The sequence below is a fragment of the Puntigrus tetrazona genome, chromosome 12 (assembly GCF_018831695.1).
Source record: "Puntigrus tetrazona isolate hp1 chromosome 12, ASM1883169v1, whole genome shotgun sequence".
Lineage (NCBI taxonomy): Eukaryota > Metazoa > Chordata > Actinopteri > Cypriniformes > Cyprinidae > Puntigrus > Puntigrus tetrazona.
The window spans coordinates 17878005-17902728 of NC_056710.1; the positions used below are offsets into that span (position 1 = coordinate 17878005).

Below are 24724 nucleotides of genomic sequence, written 5' to 3' on the forward strand. Positions count from 1 at the left end.
ACACCACAACTCTTTTCACAGAATCAACATTTTGATTGATTTCTGAAAGACTGTATAAGACTGCTGAAAATTCAGCTTTACCATCAATGGAATGAATAACATTTTTATTTAATATTTGCTATAAATATTTCACAATACTTTTATTCTGTATTTTTTTAATCAAATAAATGCAACCTTGGTGAGCACAACAGGCTTGGTGAGACTTCTTAAAAATAATACAAATGCAATAGCAAATGTATAAAATAAAACTGGACAGACAGACAGACAGACAGACAGATAGATAGCTAGCTAGCTAGCTAGATAGATAGATAGATAGATCACCAAACACTGACGCTTTATCAAACTTTTTTGAGCAAATCTGACACATTCAATGTTTTTTTCTTTCTTGTTTCTCTTTCCTCAGCCGTTGGACTATGAGACCAAAAAAGCATACACATTCAAAGTGGAGGCCTCCAATGCACACCTGGATCCACGGTTTCACAATTTTGGCCCGTTCAAAGACACGGCGACAGTGAAGATAAACGTTCTAGATGTGGACGAGCCTCCTGTCTTCAGCAAACCCTCCTACGTGATGGATGTTTATGAGGACACCCCTCAAGGCACCATTATAGGAGCTGTGACGGCGCAGGATCTCGACGCAGGAAACAGTCCAGTCAGGTATTCAAACACAGCACATATAAACGGATAAGACTAGGAGCTAGTAACCGGAAGGTTGTTACTAGCCATCACTACTGTGCTTTTTTGAGCATCGTGTTTCGAGGCTTCCAGACTTAAAGGGATAGTTCACTCAAAAATGAAAGTTCTGTCACTAATTACTCACCCTCCTGTTGTTCCAAACCAGCAAGACTTGTGTTCATCTTTGGAACACAAATGAACATATTTGTGATGAATTCCGAGAGCTCTCTGACCCTCCATAAACAGCCAAAATCCTAATACGATCAAGGTCCAGAAACGTAGTGAGCTCATCGTTAAAATAATCCATGTGACGTCATTGGTTCAACCGTAATTTTACGAATCTACAAGATAACTTTTTGTGTGCCACTAAAACAAAAATAACAACTTTATTGAACAACTTGCTTCCTCTAGGTCACCCTGATGCCATTTTGGAGATTATTACATACATAAACAACGTATGCTGTTCTTTGACAGCAGCGTCGTGCGTGGATATGTTGCATATGTTTTTAGTAGTGCTGTCAAACGATAAATCTTTAGTTTTACATAATATATGGGTGCATAATATATGTATATATAAATAGAAACACATGCATGTATATATTTAAGATATGGTTATATGTGATATTAAATATAGAGATATGAATATATAAATGTATAAACTAATATTTGTAAAATACACACTGTATGTGTGTATTTGTATATACACAGTATATCATAGCTTCGAAAAATTATGGTTGCACTACTGATGGGTGGGTTATAAAAAATGATAAACAAAGATAAACAAAGTTCTTAGTGGAAAGAAATGGGGGTGAGTAATAAATGACAGAATTTAGATTTTTGGGTAAACTCTCACTTTATTGAATTTTTTTTTTTTCATGGAACAACCGGTTGTGTCAAATTACACTATACCTACACTTCACTATACATCTGTGTTTACTAAAAGCTGCGAGTAAAAACAGCAGCACGCTGAAAGATTTGCCTTGTTTTATAATCCATTATGTTTTAGAATTGCACTTCTTAAGATTGCTTTTAAAGTTTTACAAGAAGACGAACCGTCTGATGCACCACTGCGGGGTCCCAAATCTACCTAACATCGCAAGTTAGTTTGTTTCTCTATGAATATTTCATTCGGTATACTGTAAGAAAGCAAAATGGACAAAGGAAAGATTTGTATAAGTGAAAGGGCTTTGTTTCCCTTTTGTTTTGGCCCTCCCGGATTAATTATTTAGAAACACTGTAACATTGCTCAATGGGGATGTGCACTTTCTCATCGGAAAACAATGGTCCCCGATGAGCTTCCGTGCGAAGGGAACAAAGCTTTTAAAAACACATCTATATACCCCGCGTGTCCGCGTTGCGCTGAGACAAAATAGCTGAAGTGCTTTTTTGGTATCGAAGGTTTCTGCGACTTCCACCAAAGCTTTTTAAGTTTTCTCCAAGCTTCAGGGGTCAAGAAAATAGCTGCAGAGAGATCAGAAATGGACAGACTTACGAAAAAAGTACATTTGTCTGAAGCTGCGTTGTTCACATACTATAAAGTTCACCCAAAGCCTTTCTCGAGGTGAACCAACCAAAGAATTCAGAGCCCCACAAGTGAGCAAAAGGTTCTGATATGGAATGTAGACTCCTGTACGGAAAATTACATTTCTTTCTTTTAAGAAGCTTTTTAACCAAAGTGACTGAGAAATAAGGAAATACAACATAAGAGGTTCATCATAAGGATGTATTTGCATTAGAAATTCTGTATAGCTGAAGTGATCAGGGAACTACAGACTAGAACCAAGATGATAGAACATATTAAGGTCAACGTGAAATCAAAATCGAACCTGTTATCGCTCTAAATGCATGCATAATTCATCGTTTTTCAAAGGAAATAAAATGTTTATCTTTGAAAACTTCTAGCAAAGTATTTTTTTTTTTAGAATCGCCCTTGTAAATGAATCACATTATGAAAGCAAAATGGGTTTTGAACAGCATTTCGTGTTGATTTTAGATCGATTCGTCCTTGGATGTTTCTGTATTTATGAATGTTTGTTTTTTAACATACTCAGCTTTTCCTCTGGGATATTTATCTCGTTACACATTTGGATCTCGGGCCCGGCAAAGCAGCGATTTTAGCTGAATCGACCCACGGCGCTTGCGTTCCGTTTCCAAATACTTATTAATGTTTCATCTGCGAGTTAACATTTGAAGGCGCTGACCCCTGATCGCGGCGACTGTCCCGTTCAATTCACTAACAATTAATAAAGAGGTACAATTCAGGAGATGCACGGTTATTTAACTGACTTTCACATCCTCCTACAGGAATAGAACAGAGAGTCGTGTTGGTTACAAAAATAGGACAAATTTGATGTTCTGCTTCATCTCTCTGCACAGCCAAGGGTCTGTCGAGCCGGTCTCTAACTGCTTTCTACAATGAATAATTTGTTCATCAGTCTGTTTGTTTTGTAAAGATTAATGAAGCAGCATATTCAAATTCAGTTTGAAGCTTTTTTTCGTGTAGAGGCAGCATCGGCTGTTTAAAAAAATAATAATAATATTTAAAAAATGCTTTGCTCAGATAAATTAGGTTAATCATCAGCTAATTGGAAATCAGCTAAAACTTCTGTGGCTCTCAGAAAAAAAAAAAAAAAAAAAACAAAATTGGCTTGATAGAACATTAAACAGAATTAGAAGATTCTATATTGAACGTTTTAAATATTAAAAAAAGGTCATATGCTTTTCAGACTTGTTTGATCGTCATATTAAATACTTGGCTTAGCGATAACAATGCCAGAGCATTTTAGACTTTCTTCTGTCTCGTACATGATGTCAAGCGTTTTGAAAAGTGCTATATTAACACAAATTCCAGATGATTCGGTTTTATATGCATTACATTCCCACAGCTGCAGTCTTTGTGTGGTATTTATGATGATTATTATGGAGATCCGAGCCTCCCAACAGTTGTGAATCACAACATCAAAGGCTTTTGTTGAGAATCCAATGCAAATCCACAGTTGTGTGGTTTTTTGTTGTTGTTGTTGACCACCTTTTGAGTGAATTTAATGAGGCAGCCGTCGAAATGTGGAAAATATAAACACCGTAGCATCTCACCTCACCCAGCGCACCCACTTCATTTTTTTTTTTTCCCTTCACTCAATTCTAGGTCAAGCCACAAATAAATAAATAAGCAGCGTTGAAAATATCAGCCTGCATTAATGCGTCCAGAGTTCAGAACAGGTTTGTAAAAGTGTTAGTGAGAGAATGAGTCCAAAGCGTCGAGAAGAACTCGAAGAAGGTCAATGGAAACCTAACTTTTTTCAAAGTTATTCATATTCATGCATGCTGAGATACGAAGTCTCAAAGAGTAACATGTAAAGTACCACCTGAGAACAGTTACGGGGTCCGTTAACAAGGTTGCTAGGCCATTGCACCCGATGTTCACAGCTGTTCGAAAATGGACCCACACAGAGCAATTTACTACAGTGCACAATATTTTCATGTTTCCGCATGACTAAATCAAACATAATGAGCACTGTGCAAAAAAATTGATATATACTCTTGAGCATCATTATGTTCATCTGTGGTGCTAATCTAGTAGTACCTAACCTAGTTAAAGTGAAAATGCCCCTCACATGTAGTGTATGTAAGGGCATGTTTAAACTTAGCACCGGTTCCATTAAAATGAACACTTGTGCAATTGTATTATTATTGTGCTTCATTTGAATAAGCGGGAACACTGCCAAATGAACTCTGGCGCGGCTTGACTGATATATGAAAGCAACACGGACTAAATAAAATCGAAACAAATTCAAAACAGGATGTGATGTCACCTAAAACCGGTTGCACTGGGCAGGTTTAAAACAAACCAAACTCTGCTGCAACTGCACTGTAATTATCAACCCAGGTTCATTAAAAATACTGCCTTTACATACATTTCTCAAACCCGTAATTATGCACCTCACTGCACGTGTGGCTGCAGTTTTAAAGTGAAATGTCCAGAGAGTGGCATTAAAACACGTGCAGCCATGCTATTTTAAATCCCTTACGCTGATTTGAGTTTAGTTTTTCAAATCGGAAACTACAGCGATTTGGATGTATAAGTACGCTTTTTTTCAGTTTTGCAGAAATGTATGAAAAGGCACGTATTTCCAACGAGCCTAGGTTGGTTATTATGGTTTATTTGAATAAGTGTGTACACTGCAGTATGACACTTAAACTCAAAATGAGCTCTGGCTCTGTTCGACTGATCATTAGTATTTTAATTTCTCGTTTTTATATGACATATTACTTCAACTCCACAGGTAAAAATACCACTGTATATACACAAAGACAAGAAGTGCATTTAGTCCGGCACAGAATTGCTAAGTTCGCAAATGATACCTCATAAAAATTGTTTAGTCAGAGAGAATGCAAGGACTAAATTACTTTTGGTCCGGACCAAAAGAAACCGGAGAACTGAACTACAAGTATTTAAAGTGCCCCTATTATGGATTTTTGAAAATGACCTTTCATGCAGTGTAATACAGCTCTAAGTGAATGAAAGCATTCTGCAAAGTATTAAATCTGAAAGTGCGCCGTGTATAAAGTAATTATTTCTCAAAAGAAAGAGTGCACTCTGAATCATTGAAATGAGACGTGTTTTTGAGTCCCAAACCGTTTCATGTTGACGTCACAATGGAACATTAGCATATTGTCCGCTCACGTGTTGATATTTTCGCATTGGTTCTGAAGGAAACTTCAGATTTATTCTTTGCCATTAGATGCTTTCAAAGCATTAAAAGCTCACAAACACTGCTGGCTACTCCAAAGTCTAATGCAGAACTATTCAGTATGAGTTTTATGGCCTTATTTCAGCTACTTGTTTTTTTTGTTTTTTTTCCCAAAACATAAAAAATGTACATAATATAAAACACGCAGACTTATCTTTCTTTCACATATTATTGTAGCACAGGTTGCGCTGAATACAAAATAATTACACGTTGACCAATATAATAACGATAATGATGTGTAATAAGTAGCCGATGCAAGCACAAATGTCAGGGCATGTCAAAACATCTCAAGGGCCCCAAAATCAACCTCAGACCCCAGAGGGTTAAAATAAAGGACACCTTTTACTAAGAAGGGCAAATTAGTGTGGAACCGCAATCCCATAAAAGTGCTGACGGGAGTGTAAAGTTCTGCGGCTGATTTACTGAAAGTGTGCGAATTAAAGAACACGGACATAGAAAGATCATTTCCATAATGACAAATCCCATCTACCAGGAACAGCACTAATTAGTGAGAGGATGCAAACAAACAGACAAATTATAATCAGGTGTGGGTAATTCACCAAAACAACGCGGGCAAAAAAAAAATGACCCTGAACCACTAAACCATGTAAAAAGTAGCATGGGGATATTTGTAGCAATAGCCAACAATGCATTGTATGTGTAAAAATCATAAGTAAAATGATGTTCCATGAAAATGTGGTAAATATATCTTTCTTAAATTTTGCATCGGAAAGGGAAAGGGCAACAAGGTCAACTTTTCAGGTCAAGTAAATGTGTCCATGGCTTTTCAGCTCTAATTTTTCACTGCATGTCCTTAGTAAATCCTGACAGTAGATATCCAAAAGAGTTTTGCGTCGGCGCAAGCTGTTGGTAAATTTGCCCATAAATCTGTTCTCTGTTCGTCAGGTATTCCATCGACTGGAAGAGTGACCTGGACAGCTTCTTCGACATCGATCCTGTCAGAGGAACCATCTCCACCAATGAGCTTCTGGACAGGGAGAGTATAGCCCAGCACAACATTTCAGTCGTGGCCACTAAAGTTAGTAAGTATGGCCGTGAACCTCAGAAGTGAATCATAAAAGTTCGGTTGTCTTAAATGCTGGGATTTTTTTAGCTGCCTGATTTACGGTGACCCATCTCAGTGCAGTCAGCAGCAAATTCCATTAAAGTCTGCATTTTATGAGCATTCATAAAGTATAGTGACTCTCCTGGAATATGTATCATTATTACAGTGTCTTTCCTTTCTCCTTGACTTACTGAATTTAACAATTGATGTATTTCAATGTCCTTAAACTGCTGGTGGATTAAACGTTCCAACGATGATAAAACGAAATCTTTGTTTAAAAGTCAGTTGCAAATATTTTTTTTGTCTGTAATGTGACCATAATTACTATTTTATAATATATTGCATTATAACATTGTTAATTTTTTTTTTTTTTTTTTTTTTTAAACACCTTTTTAGTGACCTCAACTGCAGTCAATCAATTGCACAATACATTTATTAGTTATTTAGATAATTTATACAATTTTAGGTTGAATATAAATTTTTTATCGAGCAAAAGTAATGTCCCATATTTTCCCAAATATTAGCCACGTAAAAAAACATAATCATTTCTTGGTAAAACATAATACGTCATAATAATACCATAATAATGATCTAAAAATCATAATAATGATATAAAAAGTAAATATTATATAATTTTTTATATCATAAATATGACTGTGACTATTTTTTTGTAATATACACTTTTATTTGGTATGATATTTATCTCATAATTTTCTTTTTTATGTCACAATTCTAATTCTTATTTCATAACTGTTATTTAACAAATTGTGATTTTCTTTTTCTCACGTTGCTTCCATTTTAAAATGGGGAAAAAACAAACCGCATTTCATGTGGACTATTTTAAGGCGATCAAGCACCGGCTTCAGAGATGACATTGCTGTAATTGTGTTTGTGTCAGAAAAGATCTGTGGATGGAATCACCGCATAAATAAACAAATTCATCGCCATCAAGTCGTCAAATCCTCCAAGAAGTCCCCGACGCCATTATCTTGGAGGATATGTGGTGCTCAATCAAAATTACAAACGCGGACGACTCACATTCATTAAGACAGAATGGGGATGAGAGGTCATTAAAAGTTGAGCCTTCATCGCTATGGTAACGGTTATTACTCAATGTCTCTCAAGGTTGCGCTGGTGATATGCTAATTGTGATTTCTAAAGCTAATTTGGGAGAGACTGAAGCTAAGTCAGGGCTGTTAAACTTCCCTCCCGTCTTGCAATGGGAATTGTCCACCCCTGTGTCAGAAGCTCCATTTTTATTCATATTGTACTCACTATCGGTGTCTTAGAGAGTTTTACATTTTGTTCTGTTGGCCCACATGGATTCTGAGCAATCACAGACCACATACTCTAATATTCATAACCCGTGGCTAAACCGAATATTATAAATATAATCAAAGCTATTCAAAAGTGTACATTAATTCTTCATAAACTAAGCCATCTCTGCTATTTCTGACTACACACACACACACACACGCATCTACACATGTGCAACATCACATCTCACAGCTGTGACCGTATCTTTTATACTTTTTAGGCATCCTAGTCGAATTCGCACATCCCCAAAAGTTAGCCAAAACTTTTTTGCCCGCTTTGACGATTCGAAGCTGTTAAATATATGAGCGCTAAGTATTTAACAAGCCATTTTGCTTTCCTACAACTTATAAATGCTCATATCACCAGAGTGTGATGTGTAATATCCTTACTAACGCTTTACAGTGTCTTGTAAAACATGCTTGACAGCTTTTATATCTCTGAGAAGCAGTGATTATGAGGTGCGGAGAACACCTGTTCGACACAAGCTAGTCTAGCATAAATCGCAGCTTCTTGTTTTTTTTTGTTTTTTTACTCCCATCTCCCGTGCTTTTTAGGGCCGTTAATGTCACGCCAGGTGGAATTCCAGATGTTCTGGAGCCTCAGAGTCATATCGTGCTAAATATGAAAGTGCTGAGGGAAGCGTGAGTCAGCACACAGCTTCCAAACACTCCATTCTTGTTGCGCATCGTGAAAACTTCTGCCTTTGGTTTCCATTAGGACAGCAAACACAAGGATGCACTTGATTTACCTAATCCCTTCCGTGACACTCATTACAGCGGAGTCAGCTTTTAAACTACAGTCACAACCAATATGGTTCACAAAATGCGCTAAGTAGACATAATCGTATGGGTTAGTCGTTGTACAGTGCCAGTTGTAAACGGGGACACAATCACAAACTCGGAAATGAATGTGCTTTCATTCACAAACTGCCTTTCAGACTCGCAAAAGAAAGCATAACTGTTTTTAATATAAAAGATGGTTATCAACAGAAACCATCGAAACAGGGACAAACACATATTTAAAGTAAATTTTACTCTGTCAGAAGACGTAGAGATGTCTCCTTTATGCAACATCGCCATCTAGTGGCTCGAACCGTCATTCAGGCCATTAAGTTAAAGCCATAGTAAGTAGACGTGGACATTTTTATTTTTTATTTTTTAAAGATTTTTCTTCTTCTAAATATCTATTGTAAAACTTAAAATTAGCATTCTGAAACAGATCATATTTTTTTTTACATATAAATCCATATTCATAAATGTGAGTAATGTTAGTCTTTTTAAAAAGCATTTTGCATGTGTTTAACCACAAAGTTTGTCCACTTAAGTAGAATATATTTCTACATTTTCTACAGAAACTTCATCCATTTTTAATTTAAACTTAAAACTTTAATCTAAACTTTATTATTATGATTATTATTATTAGTAGTATTAGTATTATTATTATTATTATACAGTAGTCAGCATTTGAAATTGATTAATCAAGTCGATAAAAGTTGTTCTAAGACAAGAATGCATTTTGTTTTTAGGTTTTAGGACTTTGATGACAGGTTTTAATCCATTGAAATGTTGTCTACTGTAGTTTCGTTTAGTTTCAATAACATTTAAAAGATACCAGTCTTATAAAATTGTGGTTGTGAGTTGGTTTTAGTTGAACTGCATCAATGAACTGCATCAAATGTATGCAATCAGTAAATATGCATTACTTTGGTTGTCTGAACATATCATTTATGTTGGTTTAAAAGTTGGACTTGGTTTGAAAACCAAAGCGAATTGCATTGAACTTTTAGTTAGCCAGAACTTCTTTTAAAAGTCCAACAGTGGTTACACAGAAAGTAATTTTCTGCAGGATATTTGCAGCAGAAGCGCAGGACCTGGAGAATGATGACGTGTCAGATCCCCGATAAATCGTAGCAAAAGTAATTTTTTTATTTTTTATTTTATTACTTTTTTTTTTTTTACTGGACATCAGACACCCTGGAGCCTAAAGCTAAAGTAACAAACAGTCACACACACACACACACACACACACACACACACATTCTCTCCAGGAAGATTGCTCATCTTCATCAAGGTCGCCCACAGGTCTTGGCTTTATACGGGACCCCTGGGAGGGATGAGTTCAGATCCCTCGTTCTAAGCCTTCTCACCTTCTCCTCAGACATGCTGAGCCCATCTCACAGATCTGATCTATAAAAGTTTATTCTGCACTGATGTTCACCTCCACACCGCACGCTCGAGCAGAATTCAAACAATATCAGAGCGACGTGTTGGAAAATCAACAGCTGTGCCGGAGAGGACAACGCTGACCTTGTGTGTCAGCTACAAACTTCTTCTTTTTAGACACATTCTTCTTTAGGTAGTTTTAACAATAGAATAGAATAAAATGGAAATGTATTGTAATAATACTTAAATCCCTGTTTTCAGTGTAAAACCACATGATGGCAGTATAGAAGAGAACATAGCGTTCAGTGCAGCGAACTGCTTTCTTTTTGACTGTAAATCATGTCCTCAGTTCTGCATTAATAATAATGCCTTTTGCTTCCTCAGCAGAAGGCTGGCGTAATATGATTTTAGTAAAGATATTTTGTGGAGTTAATAACGTGACGGGGTCAATTCGGTTCGCAGTTCGCAATCCGAACTGCGTAAAAATCATTCTGATTCTATTATTAATTATTAGTTATTATTTATTATGAGTTGTATTATGATTAATATTTATTTATTTGTTTGTTTTTACAGCATTTATTTGAATTAGAAACATAAATGTCTTTACCGTGAGTTAATAACAAATTATTGCATGAATTAAAAAAATAAAAATAAAAAAAACTTTGACCCTAAACTAAACTTTTATCATTATTATGTCATTTTTGGTATGGTTATGTCCATATTGCGATGCTTATTGTGGATATTGTAATGTGATGATAAATGCAAAACCATAATTCAATGTCTAATTTTATGGTGCAACATTTATAATAATATTATTTCCGTTTTTTTTTTTTTTTTTAAATCCAAGATAATAGGCATTGTTGCTTTCACTGACTTTTAACAATATCATTTAGAAACACAATACTTGGTTAAAAAAAATCTTTAAAATCATTTTAAGGGAGAGAAAAGTTTCTATAACTGAAGAATGATTGCAGACTTGTACATTGTAATGTGTGCTTTGTGTGGTTTTTGCAGATAACCCAGTGCTGACCAGCAGAGTGGCCGTCACAGTTCATGTGCTGGACATTAATGAGTTTCCACCAGAGCTGGCCATGCCTTACGAGACCTTCGTGTGTGAGAGCGCCAAAGTCGGGCAGGTGAGTGAATATAAATGGTTGTGTGTGCATGTGTGTATGTTTGCATGTCCAAAACCAATTCTGGTCTAATGAGCCATTTAAGATGATGTATGACAGACTCCAGAGTCTGACACTCTCATTAAATCCTGAAAGTGCACTATATTCCTGCTTTAGCCAGGTACAGTGTGTGTGTGTGTGTGTGTGTGTGCGTGCCAGAGCATTTCCTAATCCACTGTATCTTGCCCGCTTACACTGAACCACTGAACCTGAGTAAACAGGGAAAACTTTCTGAAAACATGCTGCGAGATATTTTATACAATATTGTGCTTCTTTGTATATTATGCAAAAAAAATAGTGAGGCATCTCCCCACCATAATAAATGTTTGAATGAAGATCAGTAGTAGTTGCTAGGTGGTTGCAATTATTTTATTTTATTTTATTTTAGTTTAGTTTATAGTGGTATCTAGGTGGTTGCTATTTTATTTTAATTTATTTTATTATTTTAATTTATTTATTTAATTAATTTTATTGTGGTATCTAAGTGGTTTCAATTATTTTAGTTTAGTTTATTTGCTTCACTACCAAGAAGGAGAAAAAAAAAAACCCCACTTATGCAGTTGCAGTGTTTGACGCGGTATCTAGGGCATTGCTGGATGGTTGCTAGGGTGTTCATTTTTTTATTGTTCCACTATTTTTTTACAGTCCTGCATCACTTGTTGAACATATACATACTATATATTACAAAAATACTTTGTAGTAAAAGCTTTAAGGTGTTAAAAGTGGTATCTAGGGTGTTGCTATATGTTTTTATTATATATATTTTTCTTGTTTTACTAGTTACTTATGTCATGTTTATTTATTTTCATTTACTTAGTTATTTTATTATATATTTATTAACTTATAAGTTCCGTTACAAGTCTTTTTGTTTTAGTTTAGAGGTCTTTTCTTAGTTTGAGTGGATATGACGCTTCTGGCCAGAACTGTGGGGTTTGATTGATACATTGGACAGGAAGAGCCTGGTGGGTAAGTGATGCATTAGCGCTGTGTTAATAGTCCTACCCAGCATGCACCTGTGGCGCTGGTGACAGCCCTACAACAGGTGACGCCAGCGGGAGGGTGGGCGGTACGGACGTCAGTTAGCTCCGGAAGATTGATCTGCTTGTAGTGTTAGTGCACAGTGCATCATGATCGCTGGATGCGAAAGCAGACTAATTGGTTTTAGATGCAGAAACGAGAAGAAAAACCACAGGAGCTCTTGATTAAACATTACCGAGCGCACGCTGGCGGCTGACACTTCTGTTCATGCGCTTGTGACTAGTTTCTAACTCACGCTTCGCTTAACGTTGCCAGTGTAATCGTTTCATGTACATAAAGCACTGCAAAGTGGATTGTTTTTCTTCTAAGAAATATATTACATGGCTGTATATCTCCATTAATTAGGAGCAAGCACTTACTCTGACTGGTTTCCTTTGTCCGTGAAGAACTGAAGATATCATTTCAATTAATAATGCATACTTTTTAGTATTAGAGATTATATGCCAGTGTGCACTAATAACCTTCATAAATCATTAAGAAATTTCATAAACATTAATGTTCGCCATAAAATATTTAAACAAGCGGATCACCATTAAAATACTGTATTTATGCTGATGTATATTTTTAACCATATTCCGGGTGTCGAGCAATGATCAGATATACCATTAGAGATTGTTTAAGGTCGATTTCTTAAACCCTGACTACTGTAACAATCTTTCGATTAACCGTGTGTCATCTAGGTGATTCAGGTCATCAGTGCAAGAGACCAGGATCTTCCTCAAGCCGGACAAAGATTTTCCTTCAAATCCCCTCAGGAGGGCGTGAAGAGCAAAAACTTCACCGTCAGGGACTTTGGAAGTGAGTTTGTCTGTTTTTTTTCTTAACCAGGTGGAGAGAGAGAGAGAGAGAGAGAGAGAGAGAGAGAGAGAGAGAGAGAGAGAGAGAGAGAGAGAGAGTATAATAATAATAATAATAATTGATTTATTATTATCATTAGTAGTAGTGTCTTTGTGAAGCTTGTTTATTGTACTAAAGCACGAAAGAAATGAAACTGAATTTAGCAAAAATTAAAACTAAAAAAAAATTAAATTTTATATCATTTTGATTTATTTTTATGGAAAATGTATTTGTAATAGTGTATTTTTTTATTATATTATTGTTTGGAAAAATATTACATTATTAAAAATAAAACGTAAATTATAAATTGTAATTTATAACTAGTTAATTAAATATACATACACAGATATACATACCATATATACATATATATATATACACACACACATATATATATATATATATATATAAAGGCCTCCCTACACCTACCTGACACTTTCAACTGTTTGATTATTACTTTTATATTATTATTAAAAACATAAATGCTTTTATGATGTGATTTAAAATGTAAAAACTGAGAAAAGATACGAATCTATGCTGATCGCATTAAAATATGAACACCATACATTTTACCATCTGTACCACTGAAGCTGATATCAAGCAGTCATCTTGATGTGTGTGTGTGTGTGTGTGTGTGTGTGTGTGTGTGTGTGTGTGTGTGTGTGTGTGTGTGTGTGTGTGTGTGTGTGTGTGTGTGTGTGTGAAAAGCAATATATATATATTGCTCTTTGTGCATGCAATCCTTAGATTACAAATGGTTTAATTTATGCGTAAGTCATGGAAGTCTTTTTTACATACTGTAGATGATTATTATTTCCCATGGCAGCTGATATGCTGTTCTGCCTCTCCAGCACATACTGTATACATCTGCTGTTTTGGCCTTATGGAAGACCTGTCCTCAGTTCAGGCACGAATGCTCGCTTAAGATGTGATTTACTTGGACAAGGTGACAGTTTCTGCTGAGGGCAGCGCAGGAAAAAGAGGAGAAACAGGCTACCTGTAACATGCAAGATTTTCTTGAAAATGCTCAGCCGTCAAGAAAATGCAGCCAGCATGAAGTCGCAGCGACAGGGTCGGGTGGGCTAATCAGAGTTCACAACCAGCAACTAGCGGCAGCCTTGATTCTGACAAAGTCTTTTGACAATGTGTCATTTCTCTGAACGTTAACACACCAGCTACATCACATTAATTTTGCATAGCATGTACAGCTACATTGTTTCTTACCATTTAACCTTTTTACGACTGAAGCCTGGGGGACTTGTTATGAGGAACAAGCTCTCGTGAAAACCAAAGCAGTTTACTTCTGATTTGTTTTTGGTTGGAGATTCACATTTTTTTAGGTATTGTGTCTGCAAAATAATTCACTTTTATATCATTCTGTACTGAAGTATTTAAAATGTACCACTGTGTGCATCTTGTGTATTTAAAGGAATAGTTCACCCAAATATATAAATATAAATAAATAAATAAATAAATAAATATATACAGACGTGGACAAAATTGTTGGTACCCTTTGGTCAATGAAAGAAAAACTCACAATGGTCACAGAAATAACTTTAATCTGACAAAAGTAATAATAAATAAAATTCTATAAATGTTAACCAATGAAAGTCAGACATTGTTTTTCAACCATGCTTCAACAGAATTATTAAAAAAAATAAACTCATGAAACAGACCTGGACAAAAATGATGGTACCCTAACTTAATATTTTGTTGCGCAACCTTTTGAGGCAATCACTGCAATCAAACGCTTCCTGTAACTGTCAATGAGACTTCTGCACCTCTCAGCAGGTATTTTGGCCCACTCCTCATGAGCAAACTGCTCCAGTTGTGTCCGGTTTGAAGGGTGCCTTTTCCAGACTGCATGTTTCAGCTCCTTCCAAAGATGCTCAATAGGATTGAGGTCAGGGCTCATAGAAGGCCACTTTACAATAGTCCAATTTTTTTCCTCTTAGCCATTCTTGGGTGTTTTTAGCGGTGTGTTTTGGGTCATTGTCCTGTTGCAAGACCCATGACCTGCGACTGAGACCAAGCTTTCTGACACTGGCTAGTACATTTCTCTCTAGAATTCCTTGATAGTCTTGAGATTTCATTGTACCCTGCACAGATTCAAGACACCCTGTGCCAGACGCAGCAAAGCAGCCCCAGAACATAACAGAGCCTCCTCCATGTTTCACAGTAGGGACAGTGTTCTTTTCTTGATATGCTTCATTTTTTCGTCTGTGAACATACAGCTGATGTGCCTTGGCAAAAACTTCGATTTTTGTCTCATCTGTCCACAGGACATTCTCCCAGAAGCTTTGTGGCTTGTCAACATGTAGTTTGGCATATTCCAGTCTTGCTTTTTATGATTCGTTTTCAACAATGGTGTCCTCCTTGGTCGTCTCCCATGTAGTCCACTTTGGCTCAAACAACGACGGATGGTGCGATCTGACACTGATGTTCCTTGAGCATGAAATTCACCTTGAATCTCTTTAGAAGTCTTTCTAGGCTCTTTTGTTACCATTCGGATTATCCGTCTCTTAGATTTGTCATCAATTTTCCTCCTGCGACCACGTCCAGGGAGGTTGGCTACAGTCCCATGGATCTTAAACTTCTGAATAATATGTGCAACTGTAGTCACAGGAACATCTAGTTGCTTGGAGATGGTCTTATAGCCTTTACCTTTAACATGCTTGTCTATAATTTTCTTTCTGATCTCTTGAGACAACTCTTTCCTTTGCTTCCTCTGGTCCATGTCGAGTGTGGTACACACCATATCACCAAACAACACAGTGATTACCTGGAGCCATATATATAGGCCCAATGGCTGATTACAAGGTTGTAGACACCTGTGATGCTAATTAGTGGACACACCTTGAATTAACATGTCCCTTTGGTCACATTATTTTCAGTGTTTTCTAGGGGTACCATCATTTTTGTCCATGCCTGTTTTGTGAGTTTATTTTTTTAAATAATTCTGTTGAAGCATGGTTGAAAAACAATGTCTGACTTTCATTGGTTAACATTTATAGAATTTTTATTTATTATTACTTTTGTCAGATAACAGTTATTTCTGTGACCATTGTGACTTTTTCTTTCATTGACCAAAGGGTACCAACAATTTTGTCCACGTCTGTATATATATATATATATATATATATATATATATATATATATATATATATATATATATATATATATATATATATATTTTGGTGAAGTATTCCTTTAACTTATTTTAGTATCACATCATTGCATTAGAAGTTAAAAAAAAATATATATATATATATATATATATATATATATATATAAGAAGTGATGAGTTATAAATCTCAGTTGACCAGAAGAGGAAAGTAATGTTGCAGAAGGTCAGAAGGTATGATGTGAAAGCACTTCTCTACCTCCTGAAATCATTTCAGATGAATGTTCAGGCTCAAACACTCTCTGCACAGAGAAAAAGCATATTATTTGGAGGCCTGAGGGGGTCGGGCTCTCAGCTGTAGCGTGATGTCCTTGTTGAACTAGACTACAGAGTATGCTAAACACTGGGAAGATTGTTCACCATGAAAAAATTGTGCAAGATCTCTTTGTATGCACAATATCATTACTGCAATGAAGGGTGCAGCCGTTATATATATATATATATATATATGAAGAGTTAACACATTCATTTTCAAATATATAATATATATATATAATGCTATCATGTTTTCATTGTTTTAATGTGTTAGCTGTATGTTTTATCTATTTTTAACCCAATCAGAATAACACATCTGTATGCATGCTAAATGCATGCACTGATAAAACATGATTTTTTTTTAAGAATTCTTAAAAACTGAGTTTTAGATAAATTGTCTCAATCACTAAAAAAATAACATGAAAGTAGCAACAATGTATACAGTTATTTTAGATATAATTTGATCACACACACACACACACACACACACACATACATATATATAAAATTATGTAATGTAACATAACATAATGATTTCCTCGTTTCTTCTTTCCTTAGATAACACTGCCGGTGTGGTGGCTCTGCGTGGCGGCTTCAAACGGCGCTCTCAGGAGATCTACCATCTTCCAGTGGTGATTGAGGACGGTGGCCTCCAGACTTTGAGCAGCACCAGCACCCTCACCATCCGCGTGTGTGGCTGTGACACAGATGGATCTTTATTAACGTGCAGCGCTGAAGCCATTTTCCTCCCCGTGGGCCTCAGTACCGGAGCCCTGATCGCTATTCTGGTGTGCATCGTCATACTGCTGGGTAAGCAAACATTCATCCATCAGAGAGAGAGAGAGAGAGCTGCCCGTCCAGACTCCATACCAGATGTGATCTTAACTCTGCGCATGCTGCTTCTGAATCACATTATCCAGCAAACCTATTCATTGTATTAAATAGCTATACATATTATTGGTTGATTGCAATTTGGTATAAAGAATTTTTTATATGCGACTTAATATTTTTCCATCACCATTTTGAACGCGTTGCATTGTGGGATACAGTATTCTGTATTATATCACACTCATTTTGACACGTAGTGCTGGAGGTTATCTGGGTGTTCTGTACTTACAGAAAATCTGCATACAGCGTACGTACTAATAGAAGTGATGCAGCGTGCTTTTCTGAACATCATTATTTTCTGAAATTATACACCCACCTTGAACTTCAAACACGTTCTCAATTGAGTTTATTTCTATAGCACGACACATTTTAAAGTGAAAGCATATAATAAAGGAATTAAATATCGATTGTATAATGACACGTGGAAGAATGAGTCATTCGGTTTGAGGGAAAGGTTTGAAAAATAAATGGATTTTGTTCCTCATGTATAAAGCTTGTTTTCCCACTATGGAAAAAAAAGTATAAAAAAGGAGTTGCTTCTAAATTGCAAAAGTATTTTTTTCTCTTATTTTCTTGTCTGAATCCCCAGTTTATATCTTGCAGTTCTTACTTTTTTCTTTTTATTTCTCTTTTTTCTTCTTTTTTAATTAATTCTGTATTTTCATTTTGTAATTTTGACTTCTGAAATTTGAATTCTGACTTTTCCCCAGAATTTTGCAATTCTGATTGAAAAACAAACGTATTTTGTTCTTTATATAAAAAGTATGAAAGGTTTTTTAAGCATAAAAAATGAATTATGTATGAATTTTTAGTTTGTTTGTCTGAATCCTGATTTTATATCTTATCTTATCTTATCTTATCTTATCTTATCTTATCTTATCTTATCTTATCTTATTCCTTTAATTTTTTCGTATAGAATTTTGTGTTTCTATTGCCTTTCTTGGAATTTATCAATTTTGTTTTCTTTGAAACTTAGAAATCGTGCCATTTTTCCCACGGAGTTTTAGTTTACGTCTCATAATTATCCTCCAAGAAAAAAAAAATCGATAAATAAATAAATAAAATAAACAAAATGTGTCTTGCAGTTTAAAATTTCAAAGAAAACCGCAAAGAAAAATATCAGAATCGTGAGGTCAAAAAGTCTTTTTTTTACTCACGGTAGAAATGCGCGTTTATAACATACATGTGAAATTATATTTCTGATTTCTTGAATAATTTGTTTCTGCTGGTGGTAGGCATCACTTGGACTGCGCATGGACTCGTGATTGTTTTACTTGAAAGATAGGCCTCTGTGTAACTCTCTGGGGCGGTTTAATTAAAGCACACTTGTTAATTAAGCGCTCGTTTATTGGCCGTTCCAGACAGGTGAGGAGGTGGATATAGCTGGATGAAGCAAAATAAGCACAGGTTTCAACGAGCCTAGTCTTCAACGTCGCGGTGAAAGCCCTAAATCTCTGATTGTCATTAACATCAGATCGCAGGCTGAATTACTCTCCATGTTAACTTAACCCCCGAGGTCTAGACCGGGAAATCTCCGGAGTTATAAACCCGGCTCATTTGCATAGGGGATGTGCGGGAGGTTGAGGTGGAGGGGTGAGGAATGAAGTGGAGACTTTTATGGCCTCGTTTCCATGGTAATTTGTGTGGGCTGGCTGGTCATTAAGTAAGAGCATGCTCAACAAAATGAGGTTGGCACTCGGCTGTCCTCGAATGAACCTCGGACACAGATCTCAGCAAGCGGCACACTGCGGATTTTGTGTCTCAGAGGGTGTGTATGATTGACGCTTAAGATGAAAGCACACGTGGAAATATTATGCGATGCAGATCATCTGTGAACCAGAGCAGAAAGTGGACAAAGCTTTGACCTTGCTGAACACCAGAGGTCATCTGTATTCTTTTATGCATATATAATAAAACCTTTGTAATGTACTACTGGTCAAACATTTGTAAAAAATAAATGAAAATTTTTTTTTTTTTAGCTGAATTTATTTGCTAAAATGCAGTAAAACACTAATATAAAAAAAATTAAAAAATGTTTTAAAATGTAATTTATTCCTGTGATGGAAAGCTAAATTTTGAGCATCATTGCTCTATAATTTTCTGATTTGCTCCTCAAGATTTTATATATTTATTTATTAATCAATACTAAAAACAGTTTTAATATTTTATAGCTTAATATTCTTCTATAAACAACATTTTTAGAACCACTATTATATTATATTATATTATATTAATAAAAATAAATAATCCTATCCTGAAGTACAATGTAACTTAATCTTCCACATTTCTACACTTTTTTTCGTATTTCTCATGTAATATTTTGCCCTTTTATTCTCTCAAGTTTACCCATTTCATAACGCTAGTGATGTTTACTATTTGGTTATTTACCAAATGTTACTATTTTTATTCCCATACGTTCGCTGCTGTTTCTGGTTGGCATTCTGTTCACTTCCTCTATCAAATTTCAACTCATTTCCTTTGTTTATCCCTCTGCATTATACCTACAGTGAACAGTAGGCCGGCTCCTTTTTCAAAGAAGAGCAAATTAAGTTGAATCACAAAAGAAAAAGGGTCAGTCTGAGACCTCAAATGCAATTTAGGCCTTCCTGCAGTAGCCATTACGGTTGAAAGGAAACAGAAATGCATTACATTAAGAGAAGGAGATATTTTGGAAGAAAATTATTCACCTTTAGCAAAGCTGATGAGCTATTTTTCACAATGGCCACGTTAAAGTTAATTTAAAATTAAAATAGACTCTTATTTATGTACCTAATGTAAGCCATAATACACCAGCACACACTATTTCACTTGTTTATTACAAATGAGGGTTGTCTTCAAACTGCCTGCAGTATATACTTGTTATACCTCAGAAATGACTGTCATTTTTTTGGCTGATGTTACAAAACTCTCTTGTTTGTTTCCACCACAAGATAAAATTTAAATAAATTAATAAAATAATTTCAAATATTTATATATTTCAATTTTGGCTTTTATTGACAATTTTAAGTTTTTCCTTCTTTTTTTTTTAATCACAGACTATGAAATAAAACATTCATTTGTGGGGGGGTTTATTTATGTTTATTGCGTGGCAGAAAAAAAAAAATTGTGAAATGTAAATTTGAAGAACGTTTTTTTTTTCACAATTTCGAGTTTATATCTCACATTTCTCTTTATATTTTATTTTCTTTTTTTTTTCACTAAATTATTAGAAACCTTACCTTACGTATCCCACACCGGAAATGTATTTGAAGGGATATTTCACCCACATAAAATTAAATTCTGTCATAATTAACGTCTATAGACCTTTTTTGTCCGTACATTGGAAATCAATGGGAACAGAAACTGTTTGGTTACCAACATTATCCTGAGCTTTGATTTTGATCAATATGAGTAAAAGTTGGTGAATAAATGTTGACAGAATGTTCATTTTCGTGTGGACTTTAATTCCTATACCACTTTCAGTCGTAGAATGAACTTCAGCCCTGTAATTTCGATGTCTATTTGACATCCTCTTTAAACTAGTCTTCACACCCTGACTGAAAACAGCCGATCTGTTTTCTTCCATAACACGACAGCTTGTATTTAAAAGACTCCTGTCGGCTCCGGCAAGCACCCCTCGCAGCATCACTGCATCCTCGCTAAAGGTGCCAGCCGGGATCACAGACAGCACAGAAAGAGAACACATTGTCGTGCTGGAGATTAGCCATTATCGGTGCTCCATTTGTCAGACTGACCCACTTCCCGCTCCACGGATGCGGTCATGGCAGACAGAGCGAGAGATCAGCGTCCCTAGGATGAGGGCTTATCAATCTCGAACCCATCTTCCTATATGCCAGTCAAATCGCGAACGTGGACTCATAAAAAAAAAAAAAAAAAAAGACTACAGGTCTGACAGGTGTGAGGGGTTTAGAGCTGCAGTGCAGATGTCCGTCGCTTGGGGGCGCTTTCATCTCACGGACGTCTCACGGACCTTTAGAGCGCGTGTAAACAGCATCGTTGTTTGCTTTTCAGCGGTTTCCTCTAATTTGCTGCATAATAATAAACACATACAGGTGTTAGTCTATGGATTGAGAACCTCCTGGATGTATAACAAACACTCTGGGTCTCCATTACAGCACGGTTTGAGATGCAGTATGTGTTGATCATGGCTCTGTTCCAAAACCTAGTTAGCGTTGAGGGTTGCATACTGAATAAAATGGAGCGTGGAGTTGTCAGTCAGGAAGATACTACATAGAGAACAACTCTGAGTGTAGTGAGCATAGAAAACAACATCATACACAAATCATTCTTTCTTTAGATCTATCTATCTATCTATCTATGTGTAATTTTCTATCTATCTATCTATCTATCTATCTATCTATCTATCTATCTATCTATCTATCTATCTATCTATCTATCTATCTATCTATGTCACTTTCTATCTATCTATCTATCTATCTATCTATCTATCTATCTATCTATCTATCTATCTATCTATGTCACTTTCTTTCTTTGTGTCATTTTCTATCTATCTATCTATCTATCTATCTATATCTATCTATCTATCTATCTATCTATCTATCTATGTCACTTTCTTTCTTTCTTTCTATGTGTCATTTTTTATCTATCTATCTATCTATCTATCTATCTATCTATCTATCTATCTATCTATCTATCTATCTATCTAGCTAGCTATCTATCTGTGTCACTTTCTTTCTTTCTTTCTTTCTTTCTGTGTAATTTTCTATCTATCTATCTATCTATCTATCTATCTATCTATCTATCTATCTATCTATCTATCTATCTATCTATGTCACTTTCTTTCTTTGTGTCATTTTCTATCTATCTATCTATCTATCTATCTATATCTATCTATCTATCTATCTATCTATCTATCTATGTCACTTTCTTTCTTTCTTTCTATGTGTCATTTTTTATCTATCTATCTATCTATCTATCTATCTATCTATCTATCTATCTATCTATCTATCTATCTGTGTCATTTTCTATCTATCTATCTATCTGTTTATGTATCTATCTATCTGTTCTTCCGTCCGTCTGTCTGTCTATCTCAGTGAATCTTCAATGGCCAGTCAATAAAAAAACGATTCACAGGAGAGGAGTGAAATAGTCACACATGAAGGGTGAGAGAGTCCATCAGATGCAGGGTACACATTACTGCTGCAGCTTTCATTCCGTCTCTAAATGATGACTGCAGTCAGGAGCTGTTTGCCAATCATGGAAAACTCTGACAAATGAGGGGGTTGTCTCCTTGATTGAACGAGAAGAGTGTTTCCACTGGCCTCGGCCGTCTTTCTGCCTGCCTCACTCCCTGATTGTACAGACAGCATAACGAGGACGATTTGAGAAAAATGAATAGGAGAAATCGCAATGTTTAATACAGAGTCCATATGAACAGAAGACCCGCCTTCTATATATAACAAACTAATCGCCTGCCTTTTGTCAGACGCATATTGTTTTGACCCACTTGAAAAGCACATGACTGCTTTTAAGATGCATGAGAATTGCTATTCTTTTGACGCTAATCTTCCCCTTCTGCTCCGCTCGCGTGTTTCCTGCAGTGATCGTGGTCCTCTACGTCGGGGTTCGGCGGCAGAAGAAGAAAGAGACTCTCATGACATCCAAAGAGGACATCCGCGACAACGTCATCCATTACGACGACGAAGGAGGGGGCGAGGAGGACACGCACGCCTTCGACATGGGCACCCTTCGCAACCCCAAAGTCATCAAGGAAAACCTGTTTCGCCGAGACGTCAAGCCAGAGTTGGGTTTGTGTCCTCGGCGGCCAGTAGCCTCGCAGAACAGCGCTGACATCAGCAACTTCATCAGTCAGCGACTGCAAGAACACGACGGTGACACTTCGGCCCCGCCGTACGACTCGCTGGCCACGTACGCCTACGAGGGCGAGGGTTCGGTGGCCGAGAGTTTAAGCTCTATAGAGTCCGTAAAGGGTGAAACGGAGGAGGACTACGATTACCTCAACGAGTGGGGGCCTCGCTTCAAAACCCTCGCAGGGATATTCGGAGAACGATCAGAGAGCCAATCAGACGTAACATCCAGCACCACCATTGAAATCAAACACTGATGTTTTTTTTGTATTGTTTAGTTTTTTCGTTGCTTTCACGCTGGGTTTCAAACAAACGTAGACGCGTATTTAACTTTGACGTTTTGTTTTCTCTCACCGGATTTCGTTACGTTATTTTATAGCTGTCTTTTTCACCTTTTTTTTTTTTTTAGTTTGCCTTGATTCCACACTCAAAACAAGAGAGGATAAAGGAAGCCAGAATAAAATGCAGCCTTTGGATTATCTGTAAATGAATGTTTGAGGTTTTTGGTCATATTTATTCAGCTTTGCTTTTCATGGAAAAAAAAGGAACCACATAGAAGATGCAAATTTTTTCTGACATCCTTAAAAAGTGCCTCAATGGAGTTGGTTTGTTATTCTTCTTTTTATGGTTTAGCTTTGTTTCATCACCCTTCTTAAGGATGAATGGCATCGCTAACCGAAGTTGACCGTGACCTGGATTTCGAGCTTCGGTGGAAAGAGTTTTGTGGAGGAAATGTCTACATGGGCCTCGTTTGGCCAAAGATATTTTTTGAATGTTATTTATGATTCTATTTATTTATTTGTGAGGCTGTTGAGACGGGTTGTATCGTTTTGTTATGTATTTATCTATTTATCATGATTTCAAATCGAATATGAATTTCTTATTTTTTTGAAGACACAAGGATTTTCATAATTATTTGCTCCTCACAAGGACATGGACGTTGTAGTCCCAAGAGGAACTTGTATAGACTTGTACTTGTTGTAAAAAAAAACAAACTTTAGGGCTAAACATGAGCTATTACAGTTGAGTCCTGTAATAAACACGGTTTTCGTAAATAAACACCACTTGGAAAAAAAATGACTACTTAAGCATGTCTGAGGTTTTTGCTCATTCTTAAAGTTCCATGCAGAACCAACATTTATGGAACCTTACCATTGCACGAAAATGTTCTTTTATAGCAGAAAAGGTTCTTTGTATTATTAAAAATGTTCTTCAAGATATTCAAGATGGCGCCGTTGAGTTCGGCTGCCGTCACGACCGCTCCGGCAAAACTTTTTGTTTTTCTTTTAATTATTAGTATTTTGGATAGTCTGCGTGGTTTTCTTTATATAAGATGGCTATCACTAAATATGATCGAGCCACTCTTATATCTATTGGTGTACAATGCACCCAACTTTCGCCGTTTTTAAACCCGGACCCATGTTGGCCGAGCGAGATCCTGACGAAGACAAAAGGACGCGACCCACACCGGCGTCCACGAGGGAAACGAGCCGGCGTCAGGAACAGGTTGAGGGCACGCTCACACCGCGCTCCCCTACCTAGTGTCCTGTT

At 36.3% G+C, this 24724-nt stretch overlaps 1 protein-coding gene across 1 annotated transcript in view; it reads left to right on the forward strand.

The window, feature by feature from the left end:
- The window catches only part of LOC122355139 (cadherin-12), a 121185-nt gene extending 96932 nt beyond the window's left edge, over positions 1-24253 (forward strand). The window contains exons 7-12 of the mRNA XM_043253169.1: positions 404-657; positions 6333-6469; positions 10986-11107; positions 12862-12979; positions 17016-17267; positions 22907-24253. Coding sequence (XP_043109104.1) covers positions 404-657; positions 6333-6469; positions 10986-11107; positions 12862-12979; positions 17016-17267; positions 22907-23430 — 1407 coding nt within the window. The 3' untranslated portion in view covers positions 23431-24253. The remainder of the gene's footprint in view (positions 1-403; positions 658-6332; positions 6470-10985; positions 11108-12861; positions 12980-17015; positions 17268-22906) is intronic.
- Positions 24254-24724: the final 471 nt, after the last annotated feature.